Source organism: Takifugu flavidus, chromosome 13 (assembly GCF_003711565.1).
Source record: "Takifugu flavidus isolate HTHZ2018 chromosome 13, ASM371156v2, whole genome shotgun sequence".
Classification (NCBI taxonomy): Eukaryota; Metazoa; Chordata; class Actinopteri; order Tetraodontiformes; family Tetraodontidae; genus Takifugu; species Takifugu flavidus.
In genome coordinates this window covers 13,989,843-14,014,141 of record NC_079532.1, presented here as the reverse complement: position 1 = coordinate 14,014,141, position 24,299 = coordinate 13,989,843, and the positions used below count along the sequence as shown (strand labels likewise).

Here is a 24,299-nt window from a genome sequence, read left to right as displayed (position 1 = left end):
TAGAAACACCTTTGCTCTAGTGCCCATACTGAGTAATGCGGGGTGATGCATTTTATGTACTGTAAATTAGAGAACTGTCTGGAATTGAGGAGGATGGACAGGGACTGGCTGCATATTCCAGGAATTCCAGTTTACAGCCATGAGTGTGGAGATTCAGGAGGTCACAGATATCACCAAATGCTGAGTTTTCACCCTACAGATGCTTTCCAAGGCCTTTAGTGTTGCTGCGGGTTTGTCAGTCATCTTCAGATTAGGTTTGCTTTAATTTAGTCATCAAAAATATTTCATTTCTGTCCTTGTGCTTTGGCATATGCAGGTAGAGCATTGATGTCTACACTTGAAAATTCAACCATCTCAGCCTCTGACAGAAGTCATCATATGACGGGACACATGATATGGTGTACTTTGGATCATGAGTGGTTCCCTTTAAGCTTCACTTTCCCAGCTTAGTGCAAACAATTGCATTCAGGACTCTGCAGCCTATAGGGTCCCCTTCGTCTCTTTAACTGGCAAACACAGAAAAGATTCAGAATTTGGGTCATTTTCTTCATGCTATTGAACTAAACCAGTCTCAAAGCAAAGGAGCAACCACGCATTACCTAAAACATCTTGTTTTCCCACCTTGAGTTATTTTGTAAAATTCCTAACTGCAGAATAACGAATGTAAATGAGATTTGTATGACTTAATAACAGCCTCTGTTAGTCCAGTATGGATAAGGGAGATCTTGCATCTACATGGCGTTGAGTTTATAATGAATATAAGGTAAGACTGGAGGCAAATAACACTACCTTAATACGTTTGAGTGATGAAGCATTCCTGCTCTAATCTGTAATATTACCCAAGTGGAGGATCAGCAAAACATCATTGCCCTATATGACTGAGCCCTTCAGCTGAAGCCCCATAATATAATAATGTGATATATTATTGATCCCCATAAGGAAAACGTCCATTTCTCTTGGGCCAATTTGTAAAGAGGTCAGAGGTCAGTGGCATCCATAGCAGGAGCTGGTGTAACACTGGTGCCTTCCAGGAGTGTCGGCTGGACCAATCAGCTTCTCTTTGTGGCCAACTTGTCTGAAAATGATGGTGATTTTGGTCATAGAAGTTGGTTATAGAACTTCAAAGGACTGAATTATTTTTTGAAAATGATGATTCAGTCAATGCTGCGCAGTGATTGTGTGAACATTTCTGAAGGTTATATGTATTTATTATATTAATGGGAAATACTTTTTTCTTCTGCTTTGGGCTTTCAATGGGTTGTATTGTTATGACTGTGGGTATTTTGGAAATATGAGAAAATGTGTTCATTGTTATTATTTTTCCAACATTTCTAATTTTTCCCATAAAAAAAGCTCAATTTGAATCAGGTGATAGATTAGAGTTTACGTCTGAACTATAATGCGGAGTAAAAAAAATTTTATGTAAATATACAGTGTAGTTTCACCACATTATGTAGCAGATTTAAAAAAATAAAATATGCTAATTCAGCTTTTTTTTTTTTTTTTTTTTTTAAACAATGCATGACTTTAATAATTTCCTTTCAGTAAAACCAGAAATAGCAAACAAAACCCAGCTATGTTGAGGCTAAATCTATTCAGCCAAGAATAACATTAACTCTCAAGACAGATGACACATTTTAAACCAACTGTCATGCACGCAGCAGCTCTCCATTACTGTGGTGTCTTCAATCAGAGGAACACGTCCCCGCGCGCCTGAAGGACAATGTAACAATAATGCAATAACAATAATGTAACAGTAATAACTGGAGCAGCTCGATTGTTCCCTAGACGAGGCAGCACAGGAGAGCAAATGATCAGAAGATGGTTGCACATCCCTCACAATCTGTTGCACCCAACATGAAAGTATTTGAGAGCGCAAGTCTCCCCAGATACCATTACGGGTGGAAAGTGCTTCCCGGCCCTTAACTGACACACTGTACATATCAAGGCTGTGGGTTTTCCACTGTGGATGAACGAATCCTTGACAATCACCCAGACATATAACCAATGGAGGCGTTAGGACGTTAGATTGTTTACATGGACAAACACAACCAACACACATGCACGCATTTTCATTTCCTCTCAAAAGCTGCTATGGAATGTGTGAAGGTAAACGTGCCTCTTCATCCTTTGTGTAGCAGGCCAGTGATGGTCAGCGTGGTGGATTGGGGGTCAACTCCAATTTAGAAAGTTTATTTTACACAATGACATCGTTGAAAAGGAGAATGTTTGGGGTTCACTTTTCCTTCGACCCAGTTTGTTTGGTTAGAAAACTGTTCATCTGAGAGGAATGTCAACACCTCTAATTCCAACTGAAAATATTAATTAAACACATTTATTGGATGTGGAGAATCGTGTGTGTGGGGCTGTGACACCCTGGTTGTGTGGGTGGCTCTAGCAGAGCCCAGGAACAACGATGCTGTGCTCGGAACAGCTAGGAACAGCTAGGAACAGCTAGGAACAGCTAGGAACAGCTAAAAGCTCCCAGGTGTCTGGTAGAGGTCCAGGAAAGATGAACGATTGGAGGATATATATTTTTTTTAATTCTATTTATTTATCTTGTACAAAAAAGTTAAAGCATTTGTAGTGTTCTAGTGTCTAATGAATATGAATAAATGGAAAAGAAAACTGTTTACGATTCAGTGTAACTCATTTAAAAATAAGACAGTAGGACATGAAGCATAAAAACAGTGAACGGCTGCTGTTCGTCTCAATGTCCCAAAAGAATTTGGTAGTGTTTGGACAAAAGGAGCGCACATGCATCCATGATAGGGAGGATACGTTCAAAGCAAGCAGAGAGAAGAGAATAACGCAGGTGGAAATGTAAGAACAAGCTTTCCAGAATGTACAATAAATACAAAAAAAACCCCCAAAAGTTATTTTAAAACATCTTGGTTGTCATGTCAGCTCTTCATTACACATTAATCACGGCCGTTTTATTCAGTTCAGGCATCAGTAAGACTATTTAAAAGATAAATATTGAAATTTGGGTGACAAAACGAGTATCTTTTTCCGGTAAATAAAAGAAAATCTCAAGAGGGACAGAAGGTGATGTGTGCAATAACAACATTTTCTGCTATAATGAGAAGGCAATAAAAGACAAAAACACTGGCTTCAGAATTTGTCCTTGTGGTGCTCAGTCAAAATTGCGGTACCTGCTGAAGAGGTTGTAGAGGACGCGCAGTGTTGATTTCAGGTCACAGTTCACTATGTCTACAAAAACAAAAAGAAGAGGAAGTTGATAATATTAGATATAATAATATTAATATAACACTGAATGTGTTAACTGCTCAGTGATGAGGACGCCAGCATCAGCGCATGGGTCTCCTAGCTGCCTAATTACAACATGTCGGCTGGAAAATCATGCCTGTGTTTGTTTAAAGATGCGTCTTACCCTCTGGTCGAGGCTTTGGTCTCTCCAGGCCTCCGTCCTGCATGAGTTCAAATGCAAAGGACACGTTGTGGACCTGTAAGGCACATTATGGGATTATTAAGGCCCAATAAATCAGTGACAGATTTACAATTGTCAATTGAGGGAGGAACTCATTCAGCCTTGGTGTTAGAGAAGCTGAGCTCTTCCAACTCTTCTGTCGGACCTTAAGCTTTCAGCAGCAGCTCAAACACTCTGCTGCCTCGCTCACCACTGCGTTCAGGACATGGTGGAAATGCTGCTGCATTCCGAGAAACAGAAGGAGCAGAGCCAGTCTAATCTCTGCAACTATGACAGTAATAACAGCGGTTTCCTCTGGGTCAGACTTCCATCGGTAGATAAGAAAAGATTAAATGTTTTTTTAAAAAACGCCATCGTTTTGTATTTGTGAGCGACTGTTTATCCTGATGTGATGGACCCAACATGCTTAAACCGTGAAGGGCGTATTCTGTAAAATTTAGCATCTGTTTCGATCAAAAAAGAATTGCCTGCAGCAGAGAGCCGAGTGCCATCCCTTATGCTGCATCTGCAGATCACCCTCCATATATCCTGGATGCACACAGACACACGGACGGAGGAACAGCAGCGAGCCCATAAGCCACTCCAGTGTTTCCCTGTGCAAAAGGAGATTACAGATGCTGTGGGTCTGCTGCCCGCTTTCCAGGCCAGGAGTGTGTGTATTTGTGTGTTTAGCTGTGTACAATGCAGCACTCAAGCACATTCTGCTCTGAGGTTTGGCAGAGGGTTCTGGCCAAGACCCAAACAAAAGGCTACTGTGGTGTCTTTGCAGATTGCCTGTTCAAAATACCAGAGTACAACAGAGGCCAGTGAAGAGGACATAGATGGCTATGCAAGGGGAAGGGCTCTGGGGAAGCAGATGGCATTTAAACGACCAAGCGCACACGGCTCCTCAGAAATGGAGTATCGATTCAGTGTTTCTTTAACAATAGGTCAGGATGGAAGATAGATCATAACCCCGTCTTTCATGCATCCCAAAGAAAAAGGGTTTCAGATAAGGAAGAAGTTTTACGTTCATGTATTGTGCAGAACGGCAACTTTCCGGTAAGAGCATTCCACAGTTTTTTCTCTCCAATATCACAATTGCAACAATTATCATTAGCTTCTTTTCGACCGACATTTCCAGGAACTTTTATTACCAGAATTTAATTTCCTGGCAATCTTCATTCAATCAGCCTGATGATGTATGGTGAAGAGGTAAGGCAACTGTTGCGGTCCTTTAGCTGCTTATAATATTCTTAGGATTCTTCAAATCTGTGCCTACGCGCGCCCAAAATTTAGCTCCAGCCTGAATTTACTCAGCGGAAGACACAGTGAAATGATCCCTGCTGCATTTTCCATATGGAAACACAAAACATACATGCAAACTCACATATTTAGGACCATTCCATGAGAAAGAAAAAAAATGCCAAATTAGGGTGGAAAATAGTCAAAATATTAGTCAAAGTGTATTTGCCTATTTTTGAAACCAATTTCAAAGTACGCTGTAAGAAGACACTTTCTGTATTTTTAACTGCCGGACGACCAATAAATGTCTATTTCAACTCCTTTTCCTTCACAATTTTCTGTACCTATTCCACACAGATTTCCAACCCTTTATAACCAATTTTCAGACCTTTTTCTAGCACTCTTTTGACTTTTTTCTTTCAGTCTTAAAACTTCTTGGCAGAATATTTCAGCTACTGCAATTTTTCCACATTTTCCTCACAATACGGCGACTATATTTTGTAAATCTCTCTTTTTTTGAAAAATATAGTCATAATACACCAACGTGCCAACAAGCTTAAGCGTGTAGAAGTTAAATAAAGGCTACTGCTGTGCTTTAGGCACCAGTGTCCTTCAGTATACAGTCATTACCCTCAAGAATTAAGGGATAGCTCAAAAGTCTTAGCCCGCCAACGGCTCCTTTTCAGAGAAATTTGGGGGTTGGGGAAAATATTTTTCTCCAGATAATTTCAGTGGAAATGCACAAAGGTTTTCCAAAATCCCAGGTACATAATTGAAGATCCCCTGGTAGAAAATTCCCCCAATTTACCTTGCTCAATGGCGAAAAAAGGACATAAATGTATGGTGTCACTTAATATTTCCCACAACTCTCTCAACTGCTCAAAGTTTTCTGAAATCATCTTTAACAACCCAAGCCAAATCAACTTTTTTATAATGCACATTTCAGACAACCAAGGTTGACCTCAGTGATTTACATCATAAAGTGGAGGTGGGTGATGCTGCTAAATCTGGAATCAAGAGGAAATCCGCAACATGCTTTTATTTTGGAAAAGTTCTTTTTACATGATCATCATTAGGTGTGTTTTTCCCTCCTTTATTGTGATTATAATAATACACAGGAGAGGAATTTTTGCCATTGTATTACTTTGGATGTATTTAATGTGTTTGTTTAAATTTGGGATGTTGCCACAGTAACGGGCTTCACAGCTCACACTATCTTTATCTGCAGCTCGAAAGTATTCCCAAATTGTGCTGTTACATGCAGGGGAAACAGGGTGTGTGTGTGCATGGTGTGTGTGTGAATATGAGCGCACTAGAGGAGCGCAGTCTGCACATGCACATCGCTACACATGATAACACTGATAATACCATCGATACTTCGACTACGACCAAAAAGCCAATGAATAATAACTATAAACCAAACGCATATATACTCTTATACACACACATATATATAGTTTTTTTTTCCTTCTTCACACATTTGGCAGAAACTACAAGAATCTCTCTAATCTCTTGTAAATCTAATCATCTCTTAAAATGAAACAGCAATTGAAAAACCTGCAGCCAGTGTGTGAAGATATAGTTCAGACAGGTGGGAAGGTGAGAATAATGTTTCTTTTTCTGTAAATAAAGTCAGTGGAGTGAACGCAGCACTCGTGTGAGGAGGTAGCTTTAAAAATCCTTTTCTGGGGACATCGCACGCCTTGAATTATTAACTATGCTTCTTTTGTCAAGGGTGGGAATAAATCAGAGCTGTGAAGTAAACACTGCCATGTTTAACATCCTGATGGAAGCAACACTTGTCAACTAACACTTTTATATCATAAAAACCATCGTATCACGTGAAGCTGCGTCTGTGTGCACTAAAAAGTGAAGGACACCATTCAACTCATTATGTCCTTTAATATTTTACTGTTATTCTGTCGATGCAGCCTGTCACCACACTAATGATGGGAAAATGGCCTCACCTATATTTTAGATAAATTTACCTTTTGGTCAAAATTCTCAGGTGTCAGGAAAAAGTTGTAGAGCGGCACAAAGTATCCTTCCAACAGTCCCATCAGTAACACCAAATAGACGCCATCTGCAAACTGTCACAGCAGCACGATCAGGAATTTGAACACTTACAGTGGCCAGGTATGTGACTATGGGTGATTAAGGAGAGCATCACTGTAACGAGGAGATTATTAGCTCCCAAAGTCGGTTTATAGATCAACTGAGCTGGATTTTGAAGCAGTTTTGCAACAGAAATTACCTGTGTGTCCAATTCAGTCACCTCAAGGTTCAGCTTGTTTAGATGCTTGTTGACAAATGTAATCAATGTCTGTTGAAAAAGAGTTCAATTAAATGGCATTAACTCGTATACATAAGCTAGAAGGAACTACAGACACCTGCTGTGTTCACCCCTTTGAATGTTTGTATTGTTTTTTAAAACAACAACACTACCTTTTTCACAACATTCAGTTTATCCGGGGCGTGATCGAACAAGGTGTCGAAGGCATCGCGCTCTGTCAACGACAAAATGCAAAAACAGTGGGACTACTTAAACATCCCCGAGGAGAATATTGCTTCATGTACTCATCCGCCCTGACGACGTACCATGTCTGCCGGACAGAGCCCTGAGAGAGGGGAAAGAAAGTGGAAAACACGTGAGACAAACAGATCGGATGCAGTTTCTGCATATTAACCAATTCTGGCGTGACCATTCAAAATAAATAAATAAAGACACAATGGCTTCTGGGTTCGTCATTGTAGAAAACAGAGTGTTGGAAGGTCTGAATCACTGAAATGACAATACAATGCAGCCATGGCATCATAATTTGATTAACAATAACTAGAGGTAAACCTTGGGTATTCAAATGACCCGGATATCTTCACTGGGCCAACATTCACAATGATGGCATAATACAGCACAATGCCGTCCTCTCTACGGCACGACAATACTGCTGGGGTGTGATACAATGAGTGAAGACGTGGCTGTCTCGACATGAAGATTTAAAGGAACGGAGGACTCCGCTTGTCTGTGTCTATTGCGGTGGGAAGGGTGGTGTGATGGTGGGGGGAGGGGGGGGGGATGAGGGAGCACTGGAGTGTGAGGATCCCAGAGGAAGAGATATCACAGTGGGCAGGCCAGCAAGAAATGGCAAGCACACACACACAAAGTGCTCACACGTGGTCATGGTCTAATATGTGATGGCAAAGGGAAGGAGGTCCGGGCAGCGATTCTCACACAGAGGTAATAACCACATCTCCACTGTGACCGTGCGAGTGTGTGTTGTGTTATTAACAGTGGATCCATCCACCATGACAAAATGAATATGCTTGTGTGCTTTGGCCCTGCTGTTATCTCCCTGGTTGCTGCCGTCAGGCTGCAGGACAGGCTCAAAGGGAGGAAAATAAGCTTGTGCGAGTCAAGTATGCCAACATGATCAAATGCTATTATTAATAGTTTAATAGCACAACTCTTTTCGCAAAGAGAAATTGGAGTATGCAAGTATTGGATGAAGACCATCTCTTCTTTTTTTCCTTCTTTAAATCATGTGAATGTAATGAGAGGAATATTATGCGTCGGGTTGTACTAAAGCCCAGCGCAAACAACATGACGAAGGGAAAGTGAATAGAAGGGGCGCTTACTCCGTGTTGCCAGTGATTTCCTCTTCAATTTGTCGGGACTGGAGGATGCCCTCTCTTTTCTAGAAAATTGAAACACAGAAGAGCACCGGACATAACTGACAACCGAACAAAAGAGAGCTGTCCGTCATGCATAAACATCATGTTACACCCACCTGGACAACCACAACTTGGATGGAAACATGGTCTGGCAATCTAATTGGTGCTCTGAAGTGTTGTGACAGAGCCACGAGCAGATGCAGGATAGCAACTATGCTCTTAGCATGAACAGCTAAGAGGAAAAAAACACACAGAGGCACAAACTGAATTATAGAACAGACTATACAGGTCCAGCAAGCAAGGCAGGTTATTTAAATCTTAAAATGTGACACACAATGAGAAGAAATCTTTAGGTGCTAACTATATCATATGGCTGGGACACAATTCCATTGGCAAATACAAGCACACAGGAGCTGTGGTGAAGCGTGACACACACTCTACACCCTTAAAAGTCAAGCAGACAGACTGAATTCAATCACTATACTGTCCAACATGTCTCTAGCCATGTGAATAAATTGGATTTATCTTGGGATACTGCAACCAAAAAGGATCAATTAAGTGTATGCAGTAAGCCTTTGATTGTACGCCGTGGTTAATAGCAAATCAGAGAGAGAAAGCTAAAAGCCCTCATAAAACCTATTAGATCCCTGCTGCATGACAGGATTCACATAAGTTATTGTAGATGCGGGGGGGGGGGGGGGTGAAAGTCAGGGCAAACAAAAGTGAACCAATTTAAAAGCAAGCTGCTCAAATAAAAACCCCTGCAAAAATCAATTACATTCCACTGTGCTCTTTAGCATTTGCAAAGATATCTCATCAAAATACTTTTCAAGGCCAAACAGAGGGCCCATCTAAGAATACAATATGATTTCAACTTAATTCCCTTAGTTTTTCAAATGTACTACTTTGGCAAAAATATTCCTTTTCTCATTGCCAATCTGTTTCCTTCCATTAGATTTTTCCACATCTTACTCATAAACACAAGGCTCTATGGTCGTAGCACAATATAAGATTATTGACTCATGTAGGCCTGAAATCAACCTAATAAGCTTTACATAGAGTATTAAAGGATCTCCTGTCTTCCCTGCGTCTGTCCCGCATGTCTTCCGTCCTCTGCCCTTCAGCCACTCATGCACGCACCGCGTTTTACCGCGGAGGTCTGCTAACAGTGTGGGGAAAGTAAAGGAAGCACTCGATTGCTGCCATCATTTCATGTAATAACAAGCTGCAGTGAGCAACAGTTCCATCAGCCTCGGCAGTGAGGATAATAAACACTCTTTCTGTCCCCATGATGTGAAAATTCTTTCGCGTTTCAGAGCAGCCCAGCAGGGATCAAGGGCTGCGGAGGAAATAACAAAATAATAATACAACAGACAAACCAAACAACACCCATGAAATGTCTCCTATTCCTATATTTAAAAATGAATTACCAATAACACTTCAAACTTGTCTTTATAAGCTGCTTTCAAATGATTTTGATCTATAAGGGCCACATCACCTTTTAAATTAGTTGACAATATTGTTGCTTTTCACTTCGATAAATATATATAAAAAAGGCTGAAGCTGGCCTTACAGTCAACGTTCCAGCGAATGTTCCTGCTGGAAAGTTTAAGGGAGTCGTTGATGCGTTCCAGAACCGTCTGCAGCTTCTGTTTCTGGGCGATCTCCGACTGGGTCACCTCGGCCACATTCAGTTTCTCACCTTCCAGCTTTTCTGAAGCCCAAGATTCAGAAACAAAGATTAATGTTGCAGAACCTGCTGCGCATCATTATTTCAAACAGTAATGAAACATTCATGTTTACTCTGGGGACTCGGTGATCTTTATTTCACAAGTACCCCGTAGCTTCAAGCTTACCAAAGAGTTTTTGCAAGACCTGTCCATCATACAGATCTTCAGCCAGATCCTTGACAATGATTCTCTCCCCCACTAGAACGTCATTTATCCAGTCAATCAACACCTGTAATGTCAAAATAAAGCACTACTTGGTGATAGCTGGAACTTGGGTCAGTATTTCCCAACTTCAAGATGTTTTTAAAAGGTGATGTTTGAAAATGTTAGAGGGAGGGAATGTTACATTCAGCCATTCACAGTTAAGTGACTCCCAGCTTTTCAGACTTTTGCTTCCAGTGGAGCCACGTTTACAACGCTGACGGTACGATTCGAAGAAGCGGTTGGGTGAGGCGAACATTTACTGTTCCATTATATTAAATGAACCCAGGACTTGTATGGGAGATGGTCAACTACCTTAACCTCAAATGCATCTCTATCAGAGAAATGATTCTGTCTAAAAAATTCTGTCCTTTCCTCAAATTTAGCTGAACATTTTACATGACTGTACATTTGTTTGAAGAATGTTCACCACATGAAAAGGAAAAGGGTTAGGAAGAGCTTTCAAGGACTTGATTAAATAATGAAAATGTTCTGAAGTGTTGAACAAATTCGGTTCTACACATCTGGTTGCTCCTGGTTTTACTTTGACATATTCACTTAAAACCACATATCAGTGGAGACTGTGCACGTCCAAGTAGAAAGCCGTCTGCTATCCCAACGATAAACATGTCATTCATTTAATTACCTTCATGAGCTCCTGAAGTTTGCGGTCATTCTTGGAGTTGGGATCGACCATGGTGCGCACTTCATTTTCCTCTTTAAAATGACAAAGCCAACACGCGTGTTAGCTTGCAGGCTTACAAAAGGTTTTATTGTAAAATAAAAACCAGCATGTAAATATGAACAAAAGAGCGGGCACGTGTAAGAGATTACCCAACATGGTGTCCTCTGGATCGAGCTCGTAGTGGGTCGGGCTGAGAGGGAGGTTGATGGCGTTGATGCCCTCCTCCTGAAGCTCAGACACTGCCAGACAAAAGCTTCAAAGCTTCAGACCACAGCAATAATAATACATGACCTAAAATCAAAACACTCCCAACAGTTCAAATATCCCAAACATGTGAAAAGGAAAAGGAAATTCTTTTTTTTAAAAAGACGTTTTTTTGCAATTTCATAAAATGGCACTGGGCATTTCGTCAAACGGGGAACATAAAAAGAAAAGAGAAATGGACAGCGTGATCAGACAACTGATTTTACTGATTTAAACACACACTGTAGCCTGGCCAGACCAAGACGGCCGCACCCTTTAAAATGTAAACGTCACTTCAGATGTCAATTACGCATTAACGGCGCTCTGCTGGGGTAATTTTACCAGACAGGTGTTACTTCCTGCTTCTCAGCGGCCTTCATAAAAGCCCAGTACGTTAATCAAGACACAGGAGCACAAAGGCAATGGAAAATTTCCAGCAAATCACCAAAAAAAACCCCATTTCTCTCCACATTGCATCACATTACCAGAGGGAGATATATACTAGTTGGGAAACGGAGGGTTCTCGGTTCAAGCCCCGGTGTGGAAAACACATGGATGGTGTTCTTAAACCTTCAGAGCACTGCCCAGGTACTCCTGAGCAAGGCACCAAACCCCTAAATGGTAGGACCCTGCTGGGATCGGCCCCAGCACCCTCCCCGTGAACCCGAATGGGATAAAGTGGTCACAAAAACGTTAATTTAATAATTTATGATCGAAGGTTTAAATGATTGTGTTTGTGGATGTTGGACACACTCCAGCCTCCAGTCAGGAAATCAAGTCCAAGGGTCTCCCAACAGGGAAAAGACGGAGCTAGCTTCAGTAAATGGGTGTGTTGTGCGCTTAACATGGGATGCCGCAGCAAGTCTTGTTTTTTTAACAGTGGCTAACGACCAATTGAGTTGACATAATTAGCTCATTTGTGAGAAGCAAAATATGTATGTACAGTATACGTATATATATTTAATTTGTGTGTGTGTTGTTTTGTGGCTATGAGGAGGAAAACAGACACAACTGATGGATCAATGGATCACTGGTTAAACAAGAGCGCATGCATTAAGAAGAGATGGACAACTTGACAGCTGATGGTGTAGCTATAAAAGCACCGTCCCAATTAGCGCCATGGAAATCAATGCAATTATCACTTGTGCTATTTAAAAAAGGAGCAGGAATGTAAAAACATCTCTTGTGTGTTTAATGAGGAAGTCAATAACATGGTATGTTAATTGTATTTATATAACAGAGATGAACAATTTGGGTTATGAAAATAAGTCTTATTGTCTTGATAAACTCAGCAAAACTTCAAAAGGACGCAAAAGATAGAAAAAGACACCTAAAATTCACCATTTGAGGCTGGAAGAATAAATTAAAGTTAAATAAATTAAGTGTTGACAAAATGTCACAAAATTGGCACACATTAACTATCATCTGTAAAATTACATATCTAATTGCATATTTAGAAACATGCAGAGGGTGTGATTGAAGAAAATGATCATAATTACAAAATACCAGATAATGCGCACGTGACGGAATATAAAAGGGCGAGGAAAGAATTTGATTTCAGAGTTTAGACATGTGAAATAAATAGAGTGTTTTGTATGAGTGTCACATCTTATGCAGATTGGATTTACTCTTATGAGCAGGGTTTTTTTTGGCTGCTATCCACATTAGATCAACAGGAGAAAACAGTCAAATCAATGTGTTTATCACTAAAAAGCCACTCAACGGAGTTATCATTGAGGAGAACGTCTTATTTGTGACACAGAAGTAAGAAAAAACCCTGTGCCGTCCTACCTGGAGGGCAGAGCGCTCCACAGCCCATGTCTGCCCGTCTGTGGACCCCGATCTCCAGCATTCCCTCTTGCTAGCAGGACCACATCTTCCTCCCCCTACGGCTCATCCTCCACAAGCTACGCTCACAACTACGAGCTGCTGCCTGATGGCAACATTAATTCTACCTTCTTTTCATACAAGAGACCTATATTGATGTTTCTGCTTCCGTTCTGTGTAGCACACGGCCGGTGCTTGTGCTGATGTACGTAATAAACCTAATGACCTTCTGTTATCCTCTCATACGATCTCGCTCCCATCCTTTAGTGCGTCCCTTCCCACCCCCCCTCCTTTCTCTTTAATATTTCTTCCTCTAATTTCTCCAGTTCGGCCCCCCCTCTCTGTCTGCCACGTCAAGCAACTGCTGCAAACGTCACAGAGGCTTAAATTTAATTAATGGACAACGTAAGAAGGAGCAGCCCACGTTTTCCATCCCATCACTGCACGTTCCCCTCTGGATTTGTCCATTACTGGAAAAGGCAACATAAAATGGGGCTCAGCTGTTGAGCAGTTTTATAAATGACACAAAGCCGTCATCCAATCAACAGAGACCTTTGTCTCGGAGATAAAACTCGTCCTAGATCGGTTAACGTTAAACTCCCCGGGGCCTGCCGAGTATCCCATTTAGAAACAGACATTTTAGGACAGTTGTTTCCAGAGCACCACTTACTTTCCTTTCTATTTAAAAGTTTGACCTGAGACAGAACGTAACTGCTTAAATTTGTGGGTTCGTCCAGCGTCCAGTGTGTCCAGGCATTGTCCCAGTTACACCGGCTTGGATGCTGTCCCCGTTTATCTATGGTTGTTGTGAGACACACATGTCCAAGGACTGAATGTAAACAACCCAGACGAGGTGCGGTAGTGTGTTTAGGCTTAACGACACCTGTGGCACAGGTAGAAACATGTTGCACATGCATCCGTGCAGCAGTTACTGATGCCCAGAGATGAAAACTTTTGGACTGACCAAAACTATCTTTACCGTCCTTGAAATGCAGCGTCCTGTGGACGCTCCTGTGTGCACGGAATCGTCTCTCCTAGAGTTGCTCATTCATAAGTAGGGAAAAGAGAAATGAAAGAGGGTGCAGGCAGGAAAAACAAGACACAATGCGTGGGTGTCCTTTGCATTGAGAAGACAGAGCTGAGACAAAATAACACAGGCTTTCTGTGGTTTGTAGACGATTTCAAATAGTTGGGGGCTTGCACCGGTCCAGGTGAGGTAAATCCATGTATCTGAAGGACATAGAGAGGACCCAGCCTTGGTTCAATACCGTGGGGGGGACATGGAGGCTGGTGTGGACGCCTCCAGCCTCATTCCTCACACATTCCCGAAAGCAGCTCGCTGCCTTACATGGATACAGACGCAGCCTGCAGCCATGAAAACACACAATCCAACACACGCCGGCCTGTCTGGGGCTTCTTCATGATGGCAACTGTTTAAAACTTGGTGTTTAATCCTTCAATGGCTGCCATAATAGTTATGGAAGTTTTGGAAGTGTCGTGTTTCTGTCGCCCGACGTCGAAAACCATCACGTTTACTGGTCAGATGTAGCTGTTGGTTGTGTTAGTGGTTTACCTTCTTTCGCTTTTTTCCGTCTCGCCAAAGTTCCACCAAGTTTTCCCAAGAAGGAGTCATCTTTCTTTCTGGAGGACGGAGACTTGGGTGTCGGAGACTTGGGCGAGGAGGGGGACTTCTGAGGCGAAGAAGCCATCGTTTCCAACACAATCCTGGGCAATTAGTGCGAAAAGCGAAGTTGGCGTGGAATAAAAAAAATTCACAAGAAGTCTAGTGAAGTAAGAGCAAACCCAGCGTCCACTCCCTAAAGCGGAAACGGAATTCCAGACATTTTCTGTGGAAGTTGTCTGGAATGAGTGGCCCCGCCCCCTTCCCAGAGTGGGCGGGGTCACTGGGGCGTCCAGGAAGAGGCTCCAGCTACTGCTGCTGAACTTATTAATGACAAGGACACGATTCTGCTGTCATTATTACGCATTTTCTGGTGAGGAATAGATTCCTCAGTATTGTAAAGGAGGCTGGCGCTATGTAAACCTCAGATGTTTAGGTTGGTGTGCTCCTGACTGGTGAAGGAAGCGAGCTCCATGGTGGCCAAGACCATCAGAGAGCTCGTAGGAGATTTGAAAGGATCTCAAAAGAACATCACACTGTCCCGAAAATAGTCTATAAATGGAGGACATTGAAAACAACTGCCGACGCGGTCCAGGCAAATTCACCCTGAGAGCAGATCACAAGATGCTAAAGGAAATCTCCCAAACTCGTAAAACGGGACCCACAGTAGATTCCTCATGTCAGTGGGCAATAACTGCAAAAATGTAAATTTCACGGGAGGTGGGTGAAGAGGAAGCCTAGGGCGGAATGGAGAAAAAGACCTGGACTTCTTTAGACAGATGAGGTTAAAACTAGGGTGCTTGAGGTGAGGCTAAAATACTAGCCTGCAAACACTGGCTAGAAGGGGAAGGGTGCAAACAAGTACAATAAGGTTCCATACAATCAAATCTCTTTTCCAGGAATGAATAAAAACAATATTAGACATCAACCCATCAACATTTCTCAACGATCAGAATATTTAAGGTGCTCTTATCCTAAAAATAAATAAATACAAGTGGCTGGATGAGACAAACTAAAAGATCCCCTTCATTTTATTAACTTGGAAAGTGAAAGTTTTCTTTTTAAAAGACAGCATAAAAACAAAACCTTTTAAAAATCACGGAAATTCAACTACGCGGTGTCGCCATACAAACAATCCACATAGGAAGCCCAACATTAAAGCACAAGCTACACACACAGAAAAAAGAGAAACATTGACTAGAAATCAGTAAAAGTGCAGCATTTGCATGAAAAACATGTGTCTCGGCATCAGTCCTCTCAGTGGTGTCGCAGAAGACCTCTACCAGCTAACATCTGCTGTGGACCAGATATGTGACAGATGAGTCTCACAACCGTGGCGTGACTAAATACTTAATTATTAATTATATTTGTGCATGCATTTTATAGTTGTGATCATATTACCAAAGTGAAACCAAGGACAGGTGTTGAGAATACTCCCAGATCTCCGGAGTTGCAGTCAGAACTCAACTACCAATTTCCAGTGGAAAAAAGCCAATCGTGTAAAATGGCTGTGGATTATGCGGTCAGCCTGGTTTAGGAGTTGTGCTCCAGGGCGGTCACATGACCAGAAAAGCAGCCTACTGTGTTTCTCGCGTTGAGGTTTTTGAGTTCCCATGCTGAGAAGGTTCTGAATGGAGCGTGATAAAACCTTAATGGCAGAGATGTTAATGGCTGTGAAGAACGTCATTTGCAAGGGTGCCATTTGAAACGCCGCTGCTCTCTTGAGATGAGTGTGCCAGCTCGCAGCAGACGAGATAAAGACCTTGTGCCATCTTTATGCCGAATAAAAGCATTCCTGAGATTTCAGTTCATTCATGTCGGTCTTGGGACGCAGAATAATCCACACTGACGCAGTTGTGAATAAAAAAAATCACCCACATTCTTTTGAAATATTAAAAGGTACACTTGCTCAGTTAATTCATTCCTCCTGGTGTTACCCATCATCCTTCTGGGCCCAGTGGAATTCGTAGCCCTTGGAGAGCACCAGGCTTTCCAAGTCCCTGTCCTCAGCCCTCTCCTTCAGCCTCTGCTCTTCCAGCAGAGACACCAGCGTGTCGCGTTTCTCCACCGTCCTCATAATCTCTGACAGGATCTCCTGCTCCTCCTGCAGTTCAGAGGCGCTCTTCTTTGTGTCTGTGGTTGGAAAAAAATGTTTGTTTACAGCTAATATAACTATGAATCCCCCCCTCACCCAGCGACCCCGCAGAGGAAATAGAGGTCAAGATAAATAAACCATGAATCTGAACAGGGACAAGATTTTCCTCTATTTGCTTCACAATCCAAAAGGAAGACTTTCAGCTTCGTACTGAGGGCTGAAAAGTAGACCCACGGGGGTCACATTACTGTTTGGGTTTTGAAGTATGTGGATGATAATAGCACTAAAGATATGCTAGCCTCTCTGGTAACGTCTGTAAAATTTATACAACTGCCCGATAATGAGCCAAAACATACATCGGGTTTATTTCCTGATTTCAAAACACATTAGCCTCTTCATGAGGTCTGGCAAAGCATCTCCGGGGAGGAAAAAGAATATGTCTGGATCTGTTGGTTTGTCTGGTTTGAGCTTCTCCAAATTTGCTCATTTTGCCCATCATACTGCTACATTCACGCAGTAGAATTTACCGTCTGTTGCCATTCGTTGCCGCAGATCCTGCTGCAGTCGGCTCTGTGTGTCCTCCAGCTCAAGCTCCTGAGCACTATCAAAGAGTACATTTAAGGAATTAACTGATCTTAACAGGTTCGTATAATAGAAGTCAAACTCAACATCATTACTGTTGGTAAACACAGTGGAATAATTTCTCTCCTGCTTCATGAAGTGGTCTAGTTGGTTTCCCATTCTTTAATCCAGGGATGTTCACTCACAAGATCATCAGTTCAGACTCATAACGGGCCAATCTGTTCTTCTCCAGGACGAGTTTGAACCAAGTCCGATAGAGCTGGTCCTCCACGACGTCGCCGGATTCTAACGATTCTGGGAGCAGAGAAAAAAAAGGGAAGGGTGGAAGGTCCAATGAATGAAATGAAAAGGTGCAATGTGGAAAAAATATGAATTAAGTCATAAAATCTCAAGCAGTGGTGCTTCATTCGGCTGTGGGAAGCTCACTATCATCCAACGTTGGCTAATTGAAGCATGTGTGAATATGGTTTACCTGCTCCGGCTTCTCGTCTAATGGTTTTCTCTATGGCCACACCTCTTTCTTCTAGGCTCCTTTGTTTCTCTGTGACCTCCTCCAGCTGCCTCTGAATGGCCTGGGCAGTGGAAAACTCACAAATGATTAACATTATTTTAGGTTCTATGTTCAGTAGTGAAGCGTGAACCCACACAGGGTCAGACAGAACTGGTTTCCAACACTTTGCAGTAACTACTGTAACTACTCTATGATTAAACTAGTATTAGTTAATGATATACAATTGCAATAATGTTGAATTTTAAGCATCTGATTGAAGGTTGATTTCCAGTGCAGTCAGACTACTGAACATGTCTCAGTCTCAGTCTGGCCTTGCGGCCCTGAGCAGCAATTAATTTAAAAGTGTGTAAACGGGAAATGGAGCGACAATTCGGCACCTGAGCTCTGTGAAGCCTCTTCAGCTGTTCTCTTCTTGCCTGCCGGGCCACCATCTTCTCCTGCTTCCTCCTCTTTCTCTCCGGATGAAGCTGAGGCAGAAAGTGCAGAGGACACGCTTGGACCGCGTTCCATCCCAACATCGCGATGTTACCGTACTTTACAAACCTTCCAGCTCGGGACCGTCTTATCCTCTTCATCATCACCGGAGGATGGCTCCTGTGAAGTCGGATCGCAGGAGGCTGGTTTGGAGGGAAGAGAAACCAAAACAAATTTATTTTCAACCAGGTAAAGTGCCGCTTTTTTTTTTTTTTACTGGAAACGTTCGTAATGATTGTTATCTGATCACAAATTTAAACATCTTTTCAGAAATTTACCGTAGGAATGCAGATGCATCACTGTGACAAGTGGCAAGCAAACTTTTCATGTACACAGCTGCATAGTAAAGATTGTTGTTTGTAATAAAATAAGAGTGCTGTTTGTTGAGGTTGCAAGTTGGAGCCTGGTCGTCATGGCTGCACAAATTTTCATGATTCAGCACATTTGAGGCATCTAATACTGTAATAAATTACAACATGAACTCTAGCATTTATGAACTCTATGCATTTTATATCCTGGAATATAAAACAATATACAACATAGCAAAATGTCAATTTTTAAAATTATCGGTGGGGAAATAATTCAGATTCAGATCCTTTATTTGTTCCACACGGGGAAAATTACCAAAAAAATGCCAGTTCTTCAGCAATTAGTCACATAAATTTATGAGATCCAACTAAAGCTTAAATATTGTGGTTCCCTGAATGTGTAAGTAAAGCTTGATTGGCCATTATTTAGTATTTACATACCAACCTTGCTAAGGGGTCAGGAGGTCAGTTATCATTGCAGAATACCGCCCCCTAGTGGCCAAAATACCCCGCTGCCCACCCCCCACTTACCATCGTTCCTGATGTTGGTGAGCAGCATCCCGCTTTCTTTTTGCATCTCCTGATGCTGACCTTCACTTTTCGAGGCTCCCGGCTTCCTCAGCCTCAAGGACGAGAACAAGTTGACCCTCCTCCGAGGCATTTGCCGAGTGACATCAGAGAAGAGCAGGCTGGAGTCTCTAGAGCCCTTCAGGGACACCTCCTGCAGCAGAGAGGGCAGGTCCCTCCCACCACCCCACGCATCAGCTCCTAATGTTGCCCACCAGGTTTCCTGGCTTCCGCTGTTCCTCTCACCTTGACATGGTTCTGGACACCCCAACATTCCCTCTGACAAAGGTCTTTGTCTGTGCTGGGAGTTGCATTTTGTCCTCCTGGTAAACCAAAGTTGACTTACTTGCAAAATCCATGCACATTCAGCAAAAAAAAACAAACACGTTTACAGCGACAGCCTTTATAAAACCACGTGACAGGCAGATTTTTACAGCTACAGCTGCCTTAACATGCTGCTTAAACTACAGAAAATGTGCTATAACTTATACAAACATTATGACAGCAGAGTCGGAGCCGCTCGATGGATTGGTCACATTAAATGTCCTCCTGAAAGCATTGGCTATGAGCTGGAAGGCTGAGGGCGATGAGGCCGAGCTTTGGCTCTCAGACGGTTCCCCTTTCTGGCCAGAGTCTGTCTGAGATTTATCTGCTTTGGTCTCTGCGTGTACCTGATAAGACATGAGAGAACAGGAAAAATGCAGGTCAACATAATGTGGAATTAGATGTTCTTATCATGGTGACTATCTTTGGACCAGAGAATGATACAACACAAGGCAGGAAGACCGAGATAAAGAGCAGAAGTACATAATGTGAAAGCTCAGTCTTCACTAGAATGGCCGACAGGGCTGTTTTTATAACGTCCACCTGCTCTTCGCTGTTGCTGGGGCTGTTGGTGGACTCCTCTGTGGTGACCACCGCATCCCAGTTCAGAAGCTTCCCCTTCTCAGAGACAGACGGCATCAAACGTTTCCTCGGGGCCGACACGTTGCATCCTAGGCTTCGCTTTGAAGGACCGTCCGCCGACTTTAAATTATCGGCAAAGGTCTGGGAAAATGAGAAAGTACAAGGTTTAAGATGTTAACTCGCCTCAGAAAAGACTTTCTAAAAACGTGTATTCTAACTGCGACTGTCACGCCTCATGAAGAACGTGTAGGTGTGTTAACTCTGCTAACATCTGAGAGGGAAGAAGATCTGGATCTGTTTAGTTGGTCCCTTGATCCAAACTCTACTGGAACACAAACTAATGTTAGAATCATCTGACATCGTCCCACATTTCTGCTTTAATCCTCTGGGGTGAACATGTGTGAGGGGTTGAACCCAGCTGTGTCGTAGCCTGCGTCATGCATGCGTATGTAATAAAGCAAGGATATGTTCCATAAAACACACCGTTTCTTCCGCAGCAATGATATCCTCAAAGCTGGATTCCACTTCAGGGACAGTCTGTGGGCCGTCTATGTCCGGCGTCAGGTTCTTCTGGAAGTACTTGATGAAGATCAGGGGGAAAGCTGCACAACGTTACAGAAACGTGAATATTAAAATATTAAACCTCAGTTCACCACAGCAAACCTACCATGTGCACAAAAACCTCGCTACCAAAGAAAACACACCGGAGGCATTTGAAAGGAGGAAGGTGGACTGGATGATGTTTTGAAAGCAAATGGACAATATTTAGCAATGGCTGCTGTGAGAAAGCACAATGTTTATCTGTGAATCATAGAAATTCAATAACAGAAAAATACCCCACACCCCCATGCTCTCTGTGGAAAGTGAAGTGAGATGACTGTCATCAATGTCTGAGCAACATTTCGTTGCAGTGCAGACCTTAAAAATATGAAAAATATCTATTGTGCATGAGTATGCATGGGTTCTCCAGCTAAATTAAAAATGAGTATGTTTTCATCTATATGTTAGACCTGCAATGAGCTGGTGATTTCTCTGCACGCCCCCCCCCCTCCAACACACACACACACACCCATTTTTTTCTCTCGTTGTTACGCTCTCGTGTCTTTTACAAAATAAATGCTGCCCTCTTGCGGGAATAATTTCACACTACAACAGTTCTCATGACTTCAGCAAAATAAATAGCGATTTTATTACACTTTGAAAACAATGACAGCCGAAATTTAAAAAAACTCAAAAAACTTACTAAAAGTACTTACTATTTCTGATCTTCTCTTTCCATCGATTATTCTGTTTAGGGTTACTGTGAGCTGCAGAGCAAAAGCAAAAGATTTTAGCAGCTCTTTTACAGTACAGACAGCACACCACGCAAAAGGCTTCTATATTTATATATATACATATACGAGAGTTCCAGAGATATATAGGTGCAAATGACATTTCAAGGCAAAAAAATTAGCCTTTCAAGCCCTTTTAAATAATAATAATAATAAAATAAAAGCTGATAACCGTTACAAAATCAGAAATGTGGCTGAGCCACTTCACTGAAATAAATCATTTGTGAAACTGGAATGTTTTCTCATTGAATCCCAAATCTTTTCCATTGAATCGTCTTGGTCAGTTAATTCCAGAGGTCTTTCAAGCAGAAAACCCACATGCGGCAGACAGTTACGGTCCCAAACAAGGACTGAGAAAGTTTCCCCTTCAGTGATCATGCAGGTTTACTGCGGGTGTGTGTTTTGCATTGATTTATTTACACATGTTGACTCTGTGTGTGTGTGTTTGTAGAGTTACAACATCAGCTCAGCCAGACGGACCCATCCATGAACAGATATACGCTGTTGGCACTAAAACACAAAGCGCTGCCGGAGCCACTCTGACCTTTACTGCTGTCCTGGATTTGGCTCTTGGCTGTTGGATTCGCGCCAACCAGACAGGAAGCATCCCGAGTTGCAGAAACTGTCTCAGAATCTTCCAGAACTCTCGTCTCACCTTTAGAAACGGCATTCAAGTTAGATGCTGTCCCTACCGAGAGAAAATAAGTAAACTTTAAGGTACAACTATCTAAAAAGGAAAACATTAAGACAAAATGAAATAAACTAGCCAACGGCTTATGTCATCTATAGCTCACAGTCAAATATAGTCAAATTAGGCTACAAAAAATATTAAAGGGATTCTTTTTTTACACAATGATTTTACTCGAGTCTATTCGCAAAACACGTAAATACACAACACTGTTACAACAGTACTCACTGAGCCGCGAAGTCAACATTGTACAGAGGTGAGTCCACTTGGCCACAACAAAGAAATAACAAAAGCTCTTGAAACAGGCTGGGGGGGGACGGTGCAAGGTGACTAGTATCCATTAGATGAGCACCAATTTATGTTGGAGAAAGGCCTTTCTAGGATTAGAGGGATAAAACCAGAGAAAAGAACAGAACAGACCCGTCGAAAGACCCTGCGAGGAAGATGAAAGGAGCCATTCACTCGTGTTCAGGACAGTGATGATTCATTTGCCTCAGGATCTAATTGAAGCTTGTTTTCACATCTGATCCCCCCCACAGATTTTTCAGGGGACGTTCCCGCTGCAAAGACTCAAAACGCAGAGACCTTGAACGCTACATGATTAAGTCACCAGTTGAGGGCTGTTGGACCAGCTGTTGTGTTGTTAATTGTTAACAAAAGCTGTGATTGTGAGCAAGTTCCCTAATGAGAATTTAGCAGAGAGATGATGAGATGGACCAGATCTGTGAGAGTGATGATTTAAAGCCACATCAACGGAGTCTGTAACTCCACATACAATCGGATTGAATGGCAACAAACCACAAAGCAAATGATTTAAGTAATCAAACATATTTATTTTTTGAGTATATTTACATCTTATAAATAGCATAAGTTAGAGCTTTTTCCAAAAGGTTTTCAATATGAAAACAACAAAGCACGAAGGCTGGCTCCAGTGTTCTCATTACCGAACCTATGAAACGTACAGAACTGAGGCCAAAGGGTGCAAAGCGCTGCAACGGGCCTCCTGATCTCATGAGCAAAGCTCAGGAGGTGCATAAGAGAGATGTGGTGAGGGGCTCTGAGAGGGACAGGCCTCCTTCTGAAACAGAGGGAAGGGAAGGGAAGACAGACGGGACAGGTGGACACGCGTGTCAGCGTTGATCTGGCCTAAAAACTAGAGCGGCTGTTAATTGGGTTAATTCACACCGAGATGAAGGAGTGAACAAAGCGTGCATGGTTCAAACGCAGCCAGGGGGTTCCCACAACCGCCCCCCAGTTAATGAGTAAAGTGTGCAGCATCAGAGAAACTTCAGAAACCATCTATCTGAGCGTCGCGATGATTAAAATCAGACATCTATTTAATATCCCTGCAAACGTCATGTGTAAAAGACTTGCACATCTAATAACAAGCCACTTATTACCGGGGGAGGGACTTTATATGTGCATGGATGATTAGTGATTTTTAAGCTTCTGGTCTATTTTTGGAGAACGGGTTTAAACGGACAACTGCGCTTCTGAATTCTGAAATTCCACAAGTGGAAGAGAGGCAGAGGCAGCCGATGCAAAAGCAGCACGAGCATAACCAAAGCCAGCCCATCAGCAGCTCACCCACGGGAAGGAATCGGCCAATCACAGGACGCAGCCTTACAAAGGTGGAAAGGACCAAGGAAAATGAAGTGAACGAGGATGAGGGGGAGGACAACATTAAAATGAAAATGATATGGGAAGACCAGATGCAATGAAAACAGGGCGACTTAAAATTGGGAATAAAGCTGCAATAAAGTTGTTACGATAAGATATTCTAGATTCTGAAGATAATGCCCACTAATGACACATTATTAAACCATAGAATGGCAATTACATTGGTCTTTAGCATCATTTAGAACAGAAAATAAGGATAAAATGGTTTATAATTAGAATTTTAAAGAGTTATAGGTCATTTAAAAAGGTACAGCTGGGCTTCAAACATTTATTTGGATGACGATAAGCAAAACTAGAAAAAAGATCATTCATATTTAACATAATACCCATAAAAATATGAAAAAAATAAACATTGGTGCAAGCTGCCAGTGACATCTATCGGCACGTGTTTTGGGTCCAAACGGCATCGCACCCTCCGTTATATTAAATATTATTCCAATTTAAAAAAAGACCTTTAAAATGTAAATGCTAACATTTCCTAGAAAATATCCTGAAACCGAAATCCA

General features: G+C 42.1%; 2 protein-coding genes across 13 annotated transcripts in view; both read right to left on the bottom strand.

The window, feature by feature from the left end:
- Positions 1 to 244: 244 nt before the first annotated feature.
- parvaa (parvin, alpha a) lies at positions 245 to 14,905 on the bottom strand. 2 transcript variants are annotated; one of them, XM_057053265.1, is made up of 13 exons: positions 14,604 to 14,905; positions 11,110 to 11,199; positions 10,922 to 10,992; positions 10,201 to 10,303; positions 9,918 to 10,058; positions 8,461 to 8,576; positions 8,309 to 8,367; positions 7,274 to 7,293; positions 7,121 to 7,182; positions 6,930 to 6,998; positions 6,664 to 6,765; positions 3,395 to 3,467; positions 245 to 3,213 (listed from the first exon to the last, which is right to left on the bottom strand). In XM_057053265.1, exons 1-13 carry the CDS (start codon positions 14,737 to 14,739, stop codon positions 3,137 to 3,139), a joined length of 1,119 nt encoding a protein of 372 aa, XP_056909245.1. In that variant the 5' UTR covers positions 14,740 to 14,905; the 3' UTR covers positions 245 to 3,136. The 2 variants fall into 2 exon arrangements, with proteins under 2 accessions (XP_056909245.1, XP_056909247.1); XM_057053267.1 differs by lacking the exon at positions 14,604 to 14,905 and adding an exon at positions 12,995 to 13,217.
- A 745-nt stretch (positions 14,906 to 15,650) lies between these two features.
- mical2b (microtubule associated monooxygenase, calponin and LIM domain containing 2b) overlaps positions 15,651 to 24,299 on the bottom strand; it is a 29,991-nt gene continuing 21,342 nt past the window's right edge. For 10 of the 11 annotated variants that reach the window (XM_057053249.1, XM_057053252.1, XM_057053250.1 and 7 more), the window contains 12 exons: positions 21,970 to 22,113; positions 21,351 to 21,401; positions 20,578 to 20,696; positions 20,056 to 20,235; positions 19,684 to 19,859; positions 19,153 to 19,511; positions 18,383 to 18,456; positions 18,217 to 18,306; positions 17,801 to 17,900; positions 17,514 to 17,622; positions 17,274 to 17,347; positions 15,651 to 16,784 (listed from right to left, as the gene is read on the bottom strand). In XM_057053249.1, the coding sequence (XP_056909229.1) occupies positions 16,585 to 16,784; positions 17,274 to 17,347; positions 17,514 to 17,622; positions 17,801 to 17,900; positions 18,217 to 18,306; positions 18,383 to 18,456; positions 19,153 to 19,511; positions 19,684 to 19,859; positions 20,056 to 20,235; positions 20,578 to 20,696; positions 21,351 to 21,401; positions 21,970 to 22,113 (1,676 nt within the window). In that variant the 3' untranslated portion in view covers positions 15,651 to 16,584. The remainder of the gene's footprint in view (positions 16,785 to 17,273; positions 17,348 to 17,513; positions 17,623 to 17,800; positions 17,901 to 18,216; positions 18,307 to 18,382; positions 18,457 to 19,152; positions 19,512 to 19,683; positions 19,860 to 20,055; positions 20,236 to 20,577; positions 20,697 to 21,350; positions 21,402 to 21,969; positions 22,114 to 24,299) is intronic. The other variant, XM_057053251.1, reaches the window with a different exon arrangement.